General features: G+C 45.8%; 1 protein-coding gene across 2 annotated transcripts; it reads left to right on the forward strand.

Moving 5' to 3' along the window:
- The first annotated feature begins 2,581 nt into the window (after window positions 1-2,581).
- LOC120032238 (tetraspanin-11-like) lies at window positions 2,582-11,661 on the forward strand. 2 transcript variants are annotated; one of them, XM_038978234.1, is made up of 3 exons: window positions 2,582-2,693; window positions 8,582-8,683; window positions 10,621-11,661. In XM_038978234.1, exons 2-3 carry the CDS (start codon window positions 8,597-8,599, stop codon window positions 10,891-10,893), a joined length of 360 nt encoding a protein of 119 aa, XP_038834162.1. In that variant the 5' UTR covers window positions 2,582-2,693; window positions 8,582-8,596; the 3' UTR covers window positions 10,894-11,661. The 2 variants fall into 2 exon arrangements, with proteins under 2 accessions (XP_038834162.1, XP_038834161.1); XM_038978233.1 differs by having other exon boundaries at window positions 2,582-2,684; window positions 10,621-11,660.
- The last annotated feature ends 1,705 nt before the right edge of the window (window positions 11,662-13,366 follow it).

Here is a 13,366-nt window from a genome sequence, read left to right on the forward strand (position 1 = left end):
GGCCTTAAAATACATCCACAGGTACATCTCCAATTGACTCAAATTATGTTAATTAGCCTATCAGAAGCTTCTAAAGCCATGACATCATTTTCTGGAATTTCCCAAGCTGTTTAAAGGCACACTTAGTTGACTGTATGTAAACTTCTTACCCACTGGAATAGTGATACAGTGAATTATAAGTGATATAATCTGTCTGTAAACAATTGTTGGAAAAATTACTTGTGTCATGCTCAAAGTAGATGTCCTAACTGACTTGCCAAAACTAGTTTGTTAACAAGAAATTTGTGGAGTGGTTGAAAAATGAGTTTTAATGACTTCAACCTAAGTGTATGTAAACTTCCGACTTCAACTGTATATATATACTGTACATTTGAAGGTGTATGTAAACTATATATATATTTAGGTAAACAGGTGGGTTGCTACTGGTCACATAACGAATACCGAGAAGGCGAAAAACAGTGTGAATGCTCCTAAATTGCATTTTGTGTCCTTTTGTCACAGTGAGAGGGACGCACCGTTAGCAATGATCACACAGACGCCACTGTCATTACAGTGAAGCTGACAGACACACACACACACACACATACACATAAAGACACACTCTATATACACACACAACCCCCCACCCCCTTTCACACAGACAGATAGATGTGTTTGTTGTCTCCTCTGCCAGTCCTGTCTTTGACTTTGTCTGCTCGACCGTGGCCCAAGCTTAGGCCCTCCTGCGAGACAAGGCATTAAAGAGCTTAGCGGGCTACAAACGATGGGCGATAAACTAATGACGGTGGAATGGGAAGCAACAGGCAGGTGCTGGCGAGGAATATAAATTAGTTGAGTTCTGAGAGAAGGAAGTATACTGACGCTGTTTATTTCTCTCTCATTTGAGTTGCCTCCGAGTTTATTTTCAATCTCCAGAGTGTGATTAAAAGTTGCTTCAAATTCAGAGCTGTGATAATCTCCCTCTCATAAACAGCTGCTGTGTTTGTGAATTCTGCCCATTAGCTCAGTGAAACACAGAAGCCATGATAGATTTATTTGTATTTTTTATTGATCCGTTATTTTACCAGGTAAGTTGACTGAGAACACGTTCTCATTTACAGCAACGACCTGGGGAATAGTTACAGGGGAGAGGAGGAGGATGAATGAGCCATAATAATATCCCCTTCTGTAATGGAGTTTGGGGAGACTGATGTTGCTGTAGCAGGTAACATCCACACATCCTTTCTGGGTGGCACTCCATCTATTCCCAATGGGCTGTGGGGATGATTGGGTTACTGAGATGAGGTTAGAGGGGAATACACAACAGTCTTCCTGTTTGTTAGAAAGGAAGCAATCTGAAGACAACGTGTGTGAAAAACTGGGGTGAACATAACATTGAAAAAAATAAATGTAGAGCTGAGCAAGAGAGGATAAATATAACCTGGTTCCAGAATCCAGATCTGTTGGTGCTGTCATTCCAACCCCAGCGTGACAATGACCTTGTTTACAAGACATCACAGACAGATCTGGAACCAGTCTAGGATCAATAGGCTTGTAGTCATAAACAATTATGATAGGCCCTCTCTATTGTTTTTCAATCAATTCATATTTGGGAAAGATTAAAGACTTACAAATCTGACACTATGACATTTGGGCAATTATTTCCCAATTACCCTAGCTATTCAGCTGGAGGCCTCTCACCCAAACTATTTCCCTCACATACACACCTGAATTATAATCTTATGTGGCACTTTCTCCCAAACCACAACATATTTCCATGTGCCATGTACGTGTCATGTAGAACCCCGTAGCCATGCTGAGGCCTAAGAATGTTCATTGACTTGGGGATGTTTGCTTCGACCTGAACTCCCCCTGCAGAAAACCCCATTATTTCCAATCATACTGCTGTTACCTCCCAGTAGCGCATTTGTTTTTCCACGTCATCGTTGTGTTCATTGTGTGACCCAAACTCGCATTCTTAAAATAATTGACCACACCAGTCAAATCAATGATGTTCTGCTCTCTGTTGAAATACCAAATTAACCTTAGCCTGTGGGGTTCGGAGAGCCGCCACTTCATCAACAGGCAGACTACTTTGCATAATGAAGAGGGAGCTGTTGTTGATAGAACCGCCCGCGCCTCCTTGTTGACCACTTGATCAGAATGGATGACGTGAAGTGTTTTTTAAACCTCAAATTACCCCTAACCAGTCTCTAAAATATGCACTAACCGCATGAGGTGTCAAATGAAATGATTTGCATCAGTCAACACTATGCTTAGGTAAATAACAATATGTTCCCAGAATGTGTATTTTTTAAACCCCATAAACCTCATCTACAGGGTGCACTTGATTAATTGGATTGATATTATCAACAAAGAAGACTCAGAACAAGACAACATGTAACAAACTTACTAGACTTGCACTTGTGTGAATAAACGCACAATAACAATGTAATAACCGTCTGTTACATTGTATAGGCCTATAGGCCAATGCACTGTCACAGTTGCACTGCGGCTTCAGTACTATCCAATCCAATGGGGGCGGGTAGTTTCATTCATTTCCTTTTCACCCCATAATGACCCCTCATTCTTCTCCACGGACTGGACGCTAGGGAAGCAACAAGCTTGATTGAATCACATAGCCTATGCTACAATAACGAGACGGCTATTTGTCCGTTTATCCTCAGAAGCAAGCCGTGCATTTGGTGAGTGAGGTAACTAAGGCTGCTTTCCTAAATTGAGATGCATGCTAAAAATATAAGCAATTTCGTGAACTCTATCTGCTACACGCAGCTCAATGCAGGTGCATCCAGTGTGCGGTGTTTTGTTAGGGAAGCCTTCTCAGTATCCATGTCCTCCAAATGTAGCAACACGTTTTGGGAAATGAATAATGACATCATATTTTTTATGTTTTGAAAATATTGTCTAGTGCGTAGGCACCGGTTTCCTTATTCGGTTATGTAGACAGTCAGAACGTTAAAAGTGAGTCTGCAAACCAACGTCCAGCCTATTCCACTGATCAGCGAGCGAAATGGACGCTACGTAGATAGACAAACGTGATGATCTATGGCCATTTAGATTTTCATATTGACGGTGGCGATCCCTGCTCTGATATGAAGCTTATCAAGCACTCATCTCTTCATGGATTTTTATGCGGGGGGAAATCGATTTCGTGGATCCTGCCTGCCTTCTGGTCGTACATAGATTGCCGCAAGTGCCCGTAAACATACTTCCATCACATATGTTCACACAGGGTGGGTAGCCTAAATGTGATTGCATGTACCATGTTATCGTGGATATAATATTACAGGCTACTTGTCGCTGGCCGGCTGACCTGGCTGGTTGCATAGGTAGCCTACTTGTGGAACATTCTGTCCAAAGCATATTCTAGAATGTTCTGTTTTTGTTTCTTGTCTGTCCCATCAAAGTTACACAGTAACTGATTTGTTAGTCCGAGGACAAAACTTTCAGCTCGTTTGTTTTCAAATAGGTGAAGGACATACCGGTAGCCTGCAAGTCACATTTCACAGCTTGTGCGCTTTGATAATGCATGTTCAGACAGTTCAACCCATTCCCTGTGTACTGGAACTCCCTATAGCCCAAAGCCACTGGTTTGAAGGAACAGTACACACAAAACACCCATTGTGCTGAATAACGTTTGAGCCAGCAACTTCACAAAGAACTCCCCTAGAATAGAATAGAATAGGACAAGAGCCGAGTAGAGCATGAGTATAGAATACAAACAGTAGAATATAAATGTAATAGATTCGATTCACTGTATTTTCCCCAAGAGTAGAATAGAATGAATACAGAAAATAGTGGAATATATAAAACAAACTAGAATAGAATAATGAAATAATTTTTCATTTTTCATTTCAGTTTAGGGTATAGTTCTGTTCCAGCTGATAGACAAAGCCATATTTGCAGATGTGTTACTGCAATGTTTATAGTTGGGCTGTAATGGCATGACCTAAACTTCTCCTAGGCATCAATGTGGCTAATCTATAATTAGCAGCTTGCCATATTTTCTTATGGGAGGATGGACACACACACACACACACACACACACACACACACACACACACACACACACACACACACACACACACACACACACACACACACACACACACACACACACACACACACACACACACACACACAGTGTTATTAGCTTGAGCTAGAACTGAGAGAAGTCTTGAAAGCCTTGCAGTGGCATTTGTTGCTGTCTGTTGATTGGCAGATCAATGTGGCAGGCTTAAGTGCTCACTACCATCACCTTTTATTTAAAGTGCTGCAAGTGTGTGCTTAATGAATGATTTATGTATTTCTAGTCAAGTCCACTTGTGTGAATTATTTATTTACCTGTTGCTGTTATTGGATATGTGTGGTCAGCAGCATCTAGAAGTACTGACTCTTACACAGTGTGTGGCAGTGACTAGAACCATTCTATGCAATGCTTTGGACATAAACCTTAATGAAATTAGTTGATTAAAAGGCCATAACTATACTATAAAGACAGTCTTACAGGAATAGTTGACTCTTGTTAGTTGGTCAGTCCTATGATTGACAGGTCTGAGAAATGAAGAAGTGGATAGTCATGTCATATTAGATTAAGCTGTCCAGTGATGCTGTCCAGTGATACTGTCATGGTGATGTGTCAATCAAAGGCCTTCAGAGGCTAGGCAGCATCTTTCTCCCTCTATTTAATTGGAATGTGCGTGTGTGTGTGTGTGTGTGTGTGTGTGTGGGTGTATGCGTGTGTGTGTGTGTGGGTGTGGGTGGGTGTGTGTGTGCGTGTGTGTGTGCGTGTGTGTGTGTGCATGCCTCCACAAATACCTTTGTTTTGGCGGCCTGGCTTCTGTTATAACACCCAACGCGTCTTCACAGGGTGTTCACTGAGTGTGAGGATAATCAATGTCCCTTGTCTGGTGTGCTACAAGGCTCCAGTTGCTAGTTATCGTGCAGAAGGGAGGAAGTAACCAACAGCAGTTTGACTGACTTGTCACGTTCCTGACCTGTTTTCTCTTGTTTTGTATGTGTTTAGTTGGTCAGGACGTGAGTTTGGGTGGGCAGTCTATGTTTTCTGTTTCTATGTTGGTTTAAAGGGTGACCTAATATGGCTCTCAATTAGAGGCAGGTGTTTTTCATTTCCTCTGATTGAGAGTCATATTAAGGTAGGTGTTTTCACACTGTTTGTTTGTGGGTGGTTGTCTCCTGTGTCTGTGTCTATGTTGCACCATACGGGACTGTTTCGTTCGTTCGTCATTTTGTGTAGTCATTTTCCTGTTCGTGAGTTCTTCGTGTTTCATGTAAGTTCGTCGTCCAGGTCTGTCTACTCCGTTTGTTGTTTTGTTAGTTTATAGTGAAGTTCGTGTTTTCGTGTTTTCTTTAAATAAATCATGTCAACTCAAGAAGCTGCATTTTGGTTCAATCCCTGCTCCTCCTCTTCGGATGAAGAGGAGGAGGAACGCCGTTACAGAACCACCCACCGATCCAGAACCAAGCAGCGTGAGTTCGAGCAGCGGCCAAGAGATCAGGACTCATGGACTTGGGAGGAAGTATTAGAGGGAAAAGGACACTGGGCGCACATTGGGGAATATCGCCGCGCTCGTGAGGAGATGGAGGCAGCGAGAGCCCAACAGCGGTGGTATGAGGAGGCAGCAAAGAGACGTGGCTGGAAACCGGAGAAGGAAGCTCAAAACCGGATTTATGAAGGTACGCGGCTAGCACGGAAGCCCGTGAAGAAACCCCAAAAATTTCTTGGGGGGGGGCTAAGAGGTAGTGGGCCAAGGGCAGGTAGGAGACCTGCGCCCACTTCCCAGGCTAACCGTGGAGAGCGGGAGTACGGGCAGACGCCGTGTTACGCAGTAGAGCGCACGGTGTCTCCTGTACGTGTGCATAGCCCGGTGCGGGTTATTCCACCTCCCCGCACTGGTAGGGCTAGATTGGGCATTGAGCCAGGTGCCATGATGCCGGCTCAACGCGTCTGGTCTCCAGTGCGTCTCCTCGGGCCGGCATACATGGCACCAGCCTTATGCATGGTGTCCCCGGTTCGCCTACATAGCCCGGTGCGGGTTATTCCACTTCCCCGCACTGGTCGGGCGACGGGGAGCATTCAACCAGGTAAGGTTGGGCAGGCTCAATGCTCAAGGGAGCCAGTACGCTTGCACGGTCCGGTATTTCCGGCGCTACCTCCCCGCCCCAGCCCAGTACCACCAGTGCCTACACTACGCACCAGGCTTCCAGTGCGTCTCCAGAGCCCTGTTCCTCCTCCACGCACTCTCCCTATGGTGCGTGTCTCCAGCCCAGTGCCTCCAGTTCCGGCACCACGCACTAAGCCTCCTGTGCGTCTCCAGAGCCCTGTAGGCACTGTTCCTTCTCCCCGTACTCGTCCTGATGTGCGTGCACTCAGCCCGGTGCCACCAGTGCCGGCACCACGCACCAGGCCTATAGTACGCTTCGAGAGGTCAGTGTGCCCTGTCCCTGCTCCCCGCACTAGGCTTGAAGTGCGTGTCTCCAGTCCGGTGCCTCCAGTTCCGGCACCACGCACCAGGCCTACAGTGCGTCTCAGCCGGCCAGAGTCTGCCGTCTGCCCAACGGCGCCTGAACTGTCCGTCTGCCAAGCGCCGCATGAACTGCCCGTCTGCCATGAGCCTTCAAAGCCGCCCGTCTGCCATGAGCCTGCAAAGCCGCCCGTCTGCCATGAGCCTACAGAGCCTTCCGCCAGACAGGAGCCGCTAGAGCCTTCCGCCAGACAGGAGCCGCTAGAGCCTTCCGCCAGACAGGAGCAGCCAAAGCCTTCCGCCAGACAGGATCAGTCTGAGCCATCCGTCTCCGCAGCGCCATCTGAGCCATCCGTCTCCTCAGCGCCATCTGAGCCATCCGTCTCCCCAGCGCTGTCTGAGCCATCCGTCTCCTCAGCGCCATCTGAGCCATCCGTCTCCCCAGCGCCGTCTGTGCCATCCGTCTCCCCAGCGCCGTCTGAGCCATCCGTCTGTCCCGAGCCATTAGAGCCGCCCGAGCCGTCAGAGCCGTTAGTCAGTCAGGAGCCGCTAGAGCCATTCGTCAGTCAGGATCTGCCAGAGCCGCCAACCAGACAGGATCTGCCAGAGCCGCCAACCAGACAGGATCTGCCAGAGCCGCCAACCAGACAGGATCTGCCAGAGCCGCCAACCAGACAGGATCTGCCAGAGTCGCCAGCGAGCCATGAGCGTCCAGAGCCGTCAGCGAGCCATGAGCGTCCAGAGCCGTCAGCCAGCCATGAGCGTCCAGAGCCGTCAGCCAGCCATGAGCGTCCAGAGCCGTCAGCCAGCCATGAGCGTCCAGAGCCGTCAGCCAGTCATGAGCTGCCCCTCAGCCCAGAGCGGCTATTTATCCAGAACTGCCCCTCTGTCCGGAGCTGTCCTTCAGTCCGGAGTTGCCCCTCTATCATGAGCTACCTCTCTATCCTGAGCTACCTCTCTATCCTGAGCTATCCCTCTGTCCTGAGCTACCTCTCTGTCCTGAGCTACCTCGTCCCGGAGCTGTCCTTTATCTTGGTGTTGCCCCTTAACCTAAGTGGGTGTATAATGAGGGTGGTCATTCTGAGGGAGAGACGTAAGCTGGGATTGACTATGGTGGGGTGGGGACCTCGCCCAGAGCCTGAGCCACCACCGTGGTCAGATGCCCACCCAGACCCTCCCCTAGACTTTGTGCTGGTGCGCCCGGAGTTCGCACCTTAAGGGGGGGGGTTATGTCACGTTCCTGACCTGTTTTCTCTTGTTTTGTATGTGTTTAGTTGGTCAGGACGTGAGTTTGGGTGGGCAGTCTATGTTTTCTGTTTCTATGTTGGTTTAAAGGGTGACCTAATATGGCTCTCAATTAGAGGCAGGTGTTTTTCATTTCCTCTGATTGAGAGTCATATTAAGGTAGGTGTTTTCACACTGTTTGTTTGTGGGTGGTTGTCTCCTGTGTCTGTGTCTATGTTGCACCATACGGGACTGTTTCGTTCGTTCGTCATTTTGTGTAGTCATTTTCCTGTTCGTGAGTTCTTCGTGTTTCATGTAAGTTCGTCGTCCAGGTCTGTCTACTCCGTTTGTTGTTTTGTTAGTTTATAGTGAAGTTCGTGTTTTCGTGTTTTCTTTAAATAAATCATGTCAACTCAAGAAGCTGCATTTTGGTTCAATCCCTGCTCCTCCTCTTCGGATGAAGAGGAGGAGGAACGCCGTTACATGACTGCTGGTGAATCTGGGATTTGGGTTATTGTTTCTACTGATGTCATGCCTTGTGTGATGTGTTATTGTTCTCAAAATGTCCCCACATTTTATGTTTTAATTTGCATTAGAATTACCGGTTTGCATTTTCTATGTTGTTAGACCGTTTTTCAGCCATTTGAAATACTATGTGAATTGTCAAGTACTCAGAACTCCTGGTTAGATTTTTTGTACCCTGTTTTTGGAATATTCTTCAAACTTTGGAGAATCTTGTGAGAACAGAAAGTCTGTGAGAACTGCTGGTTGGGGTTTTCTACCCTGTTTTCTACCCTGTTGACTGTTATGAGAACAGTCAAGTACTTCAGATTCAGAACTGCCAGTTTAAGTTTTGTACACTGTCTGTCCAGAGCTGTGGAGGGGAGATGTCGGCCATGTACAAAGACGACCAGGATGACTGGATGACCGTCTGCCTCAAATACCTCCTCTTCGTCTTTAACGTCCTCTTCTGGGTGAGTAGCACTAGCAAGCTACCCTGGATCTGTTTGTGCTGCATTAGCCAACAACCATGGGAGTTGGTCATAGGAGTTTGCTATACATGACAAACAGATCTGGGATCAGGCTATAGCAAATTAGCAAGCCCTCCTGTTTGTCTTCAACTTTCTCTTCTGGGTGAGTAGCAATCTAGCCTGGTAAGATGGCCTGGTAAACTGGCCTGGTAAGCTAGCTCGGTAAGCTAACCCGGTAAGATCTTTTTGTGTTGGGAAAGACCAAGTGAGTTGGCTTTACAGCACAAAACAGATCTGGGATCAGGCTGTATTAAACCTCTAGTACACAGAAATAATACTTTTCTTCCAGTGACAGGTTCATAGTTGATTTATTTAAGAGGGGACTCAGGGAGAGAGTGAATTGGGTTAATGTTCGCGAAGGCATGCATAGGGAGGAATGATATTTGACAGGTTTTACATCAAAGGAAGCTAGTTAGACTTCTTGTGTGACTTCTTGTTTTGCTCTTTCTTAGCCAAGAGAGATAGAGAATCAGAGAGAGAGTTACGGTGAGGAAAGAGAGGGGAAGAGTTACAGAGTGAGGAAAAAGAGACACAGAGGGAGAGAAAAAACATGACAGAGAAATGGAGTGGGGGATTACATTTAGGAGCGCTAAGAAATGGACTTGGCCCAGTGTACTCTAATATTTATGGCCTGTCGGTGTTGGACCGAGGAGCTGTGGATCAAACCTGGTCCCTGGCAGCTGCTGTACGTTTACTGTTTAATAATACAGTTAACTATTAAAGCTTTGTTCTGCTGGGCCTCAAAACAGTTGTTCTCTGTCTACAGAGTAAGGGATCAGATTCAAACAGGTTCTCTTTTATATCTCTCGCTTTACATTTCACACTAACCTAACGACTTCCCTTCAAACCCCACATTGCATAACAGTAATACCTCCCACTTTCCCCAATGGCCACAGCCTCAGCCTGCCTGTTACTCTATATTGTAACCCTGCACCCAAAGATACTACATACTAATACTCCAGAGTTGCCCATTCCTTTAAATGGTCACTTTTTCCCCTGGCATGGTGTTTTAGCACTATAGATGTCAGATCTGAATTTGAGCCAGTTTGCTACAGCAGGAAAATAATCCAATAATCCTGCAGCAACAGGAAATGTGAGTTATTATGTGAATAATAATTAATGGACATTTTATAGGGGTTGATACATTTTCAAACGTCAAACGTCAGAAGCCTTTTTAAACCTAGAATACGCTACAAGTTTGACATTTCCTATTCTGCAAAAGGGTGATAAAATTTAAATCCTATATCTGTAGCAGCAGTGTTTGTTGTTTGGGAGTAGGGGCTTGGCGTGTAGAGGAGGAGGAAAGGGATGGGAGGCTGAATAGGAGCGACTCTCCCTGGGATTTCCTGCACGTCCGGGTGTGACATAGATGACAGAGATGGGGAAAACTGATTAAGGGCATCGCCACGTCACCCCTCTGATGTGGCCACCATTGTTTATGGAAACAAATCACTCCACTCTGGCTCTGTTTGGCTCTCTCTCCTTTTTTGTCACTCTGCTCTCTTCCTCTCTCTCTTTCTCTCTTTCTTTTTCTCTTCCCTTCTCTCTCTCTTTCTCTCTTTCTGTCTCTCACTGTTTTTGTGTATATCCCCTTCCTCTCTGACTCACTTTATTGACACTGCGTTCTCTCTCTCTGTCATCCTCTTTGTTTTTCTATCTCTCTTTCCCCCTCTCTTTGTCTTTGTTTGTCTCCCCTTTCCCTCGCTGACTCACTTGTGGATACGCCAACACTCTCCCCCCTCCTTCTCATTCTCTCTCCCCCTCACACCCCTACCCTCTCTCCTTCTCAATTCAATTTCATTCAATTAAATTGGCATGAAACATTTAAAGCCAAAACAAACATATGGGAACACATGACATCAACCTGTCTGTCTCCTCAGGTTGGTGGAGCGGCGGTGATGGGCGTGGGCATCTGGACCCTGATAGACAAGAGTGACTACCTGAGCCTGCTGGCCTCCAGCACCTTCGCCGTGTCCGCCTACATCCTCATCCTGGCCGGGGCCCTGGTCATGGTCACGGGCTTCCTGGGCTGCTGCGCCGTCATCAGGGAGCAGAGGAGCTGCCTGTCCACGGTGAGGGAGCCCTCCCTGGGCAGGGTGACTACTCTAGGCCCCAGGCTTTCTGGATGTCTGGAAGGCCCCTGGGTCTTCTGAATGTTTATGTTGATTAAAGGGATAGTTTGCACACATTACAACATTAGTTAGATACATTATATTGAAAGTAGTGTATGGCTCATAGATAACTTTCAGGGTAAGATACTAACTAATGCTGTAGTTTGTGTGAGATATCTCTTTAATGGCAGTGTTGGTGTTTGCATAAGAAAGGGGCTGGTTATATACTATAGCTACAGGTGACTAGTGAAATGAGAGCACACAATGAAACAAGGAGAATGGAGCTATCTGCACTCTGTTCTCCTTAAGGGAATATTCATTTAGAACATCCGTTTAGCTTGTTCCAATTCAAACTCACCTTGGTTGCACTCATCACTTTTGGGTACATTGTATACTTTCCTTTACCCCAGATACCGGTTTCCTTTGAAACGTCCCTGTACCTGATGCTCCTTCCCTGCACCCCTGCTCTCACATCTCCACTTGTGTCTTTCTCTTGTGCGTATGCGTGTGTGTGTGTGCGCATGTGTATCTGTGTGTGTGTGTGTGTACACGCTGGGAGCTGACAAATGAGCTGACAATACTGTCCTCATTGTTTTAAAGATACAGGCCAGGCAGGAGAGGAGCAGGCCGGAGGTGAGCCACTAACTCTGCTACTGCAGCAGGATTGGTGTGTTGGCCTATCAACAAGTGAGTCAGAGAGGGAAAGGGGAGACAAACAAAGACAAAGAGAGGGGGAAAGAGAGATAGAAAAACAAAGAGGAGGATAACAGAGAGAGAGAACGCAGTTTCAATAAAGTGCTGGAGGCCAGGCATTAGTAGTCATACATGAAACTGATGGAGGGAGGAGAGGGGGCTTTGGGTGGTGGAGGGCAGTGGTATAAAGTACTTAAGTAAAAATACTTTAAAGTACTACTTAATATAAGGAATTTGAAATTATTTATACTTTTACTTTTGATACTTAAGTACATTTGATCAATTACATTTACTTTTGATACTTAAGGATGTTTAAAACCAAATATTTTTAGACTTTTACTCAAGTAGTATTTTACTGGGTGACTTTCACTTTTACTTGAGTAAGAGAGGCTTGAGTGAAGAGTTGGTGTTCATCAGATCACTATGGCTGTGGGGTTGTATGAAAGAGAGATGTGTCTACGTGTGTGTGTGTGTGTGTGTGTGTGTTTGTGTAGAATACAATATAATGCAATGTTACTGCCAATCAACAATGGCTGTTAGGAATTAGCTTTAGTGTGGTGTGTAATAATACACCTCCCACCTTCCTCCATCTGCTATAACCAATATTCTGGCATAACCACACACACAATGTGTTTGTTGATGATGTGTGTGTGCTTGTGCGTGTGACTATGCGGGTGCACGTGTGTGTGTAGTGTCAGGACGTGGCCCTCTTTGGGTATAGCGAGTGCCTTCCCCCTCTCTCCCTCTTACACCCAGGTTCTGTTATATCAGGTCGTAAATTCCTAGAGGAGACTCTCCTCATGGCCAGGCAGTATAGTCAGAGAGAGTTTCACAGTAGAACAAAGGAACTTGAGAACTGAACAATATCCATGTTTTGGAGAATGTGGAAACGGTCGGTGGAGAATCCAGCTACGACCGGTCCATTTTGTTTTATGATTGTGACCTCAGGACAGACAATACAGCCACATTACCATAACTCTGTTTATACAGGAGCCTCCGTTCTGAGGCTTGCATCTAATTATTGTATAAAATGAATGAGTAAAGATTAAACTATTTGTGAAATTGTGTAATGTGATTTTAAACCTTTAATGTGAGAGAATTGTATTTCTGTTTAAAGTTTCACTAAGTCATTGGCCCGCCCCCATGAGCACAGACATCGATCTGGCGTCATGGGACAGCTTTTCCACAGTTCCGAATAAAACCCCCACCTGGAGAAATCCTCTTTAGACCATGCCTTCCTCGGTCAGCTGAGGGAGCTAAGGTTTGAGTAGAGACCAGAAAAACCTCAGGACAAGCTAAGGTTGTAATGGTTGCTGAATTCTTAACCATACCACGTGGTTAAACTCTGAGACTATCTGTACCGACAGAATAAGAGCAAATCTTCGATACTAATTACTAGTCTGCAGCTAGGAATTATGTGCCATTGAATGCGAAGACCGACAACCGCCGAAACATCTATTCTATAAGAACATTTCTGAATGTAACTCTGAAGTATCCATTCTAACCACGACGACTCCAGGGACGCAAAGAGAAGTTCAGATGAACTTTGCAACAGAAAGACGGACGATTCCAACAGAGATCATGATGACACACTGAGCGTAAATATATATATTGATTGCAATTATTCCCGAATGAGTGAGCGTTCGTGTGCAAAGGATTAGCATTTCAATTATTATAATTATCAACTATGTAGTGTCTTTTGTCTTTCGCGCCCTTCTCAGTCCCTTTGTCTACCAAGCCGCCATACCGGTTTAGCCCACTAGGGCACATCCCCTATCATGTCCTTGTAACCATATCTACTTTGTTTGTTTGTTATGCATTT

This window comes from Salvelinus namaycush, chromosome 38, assembly GCF_016432855.1.
Source record: "Salvelinus namaycush isolate Seneca chromosome 38, SaNama_1.0, whole genome shotgun sequence".
Taxonomy (NCBI): domain Eukaryota; kingdom Metazoa; phylum Chordata; class Actinopteri; order Salmoniformes; family Salmonidae; genus Salvelinus; species Salvelinus namaycush.

Bases quoted from the DNA above. Each gene is read 5' to 3' on its own strand.
- LOC120032238 (XM_038978234.1), top strand. From the start codon at position 8,597: ATGTCGGCCATGTACAAAGACGACCAGGATGACTGGATGACCGTCTGC. The intron at 8,684-10,620 runs GTGAGTAGCACT...CTGTCTCCTCAG, and splicing joins TCTTTAACGTCCTCTTCTGG to GTTGGTGGAGCGGCGGTGAT.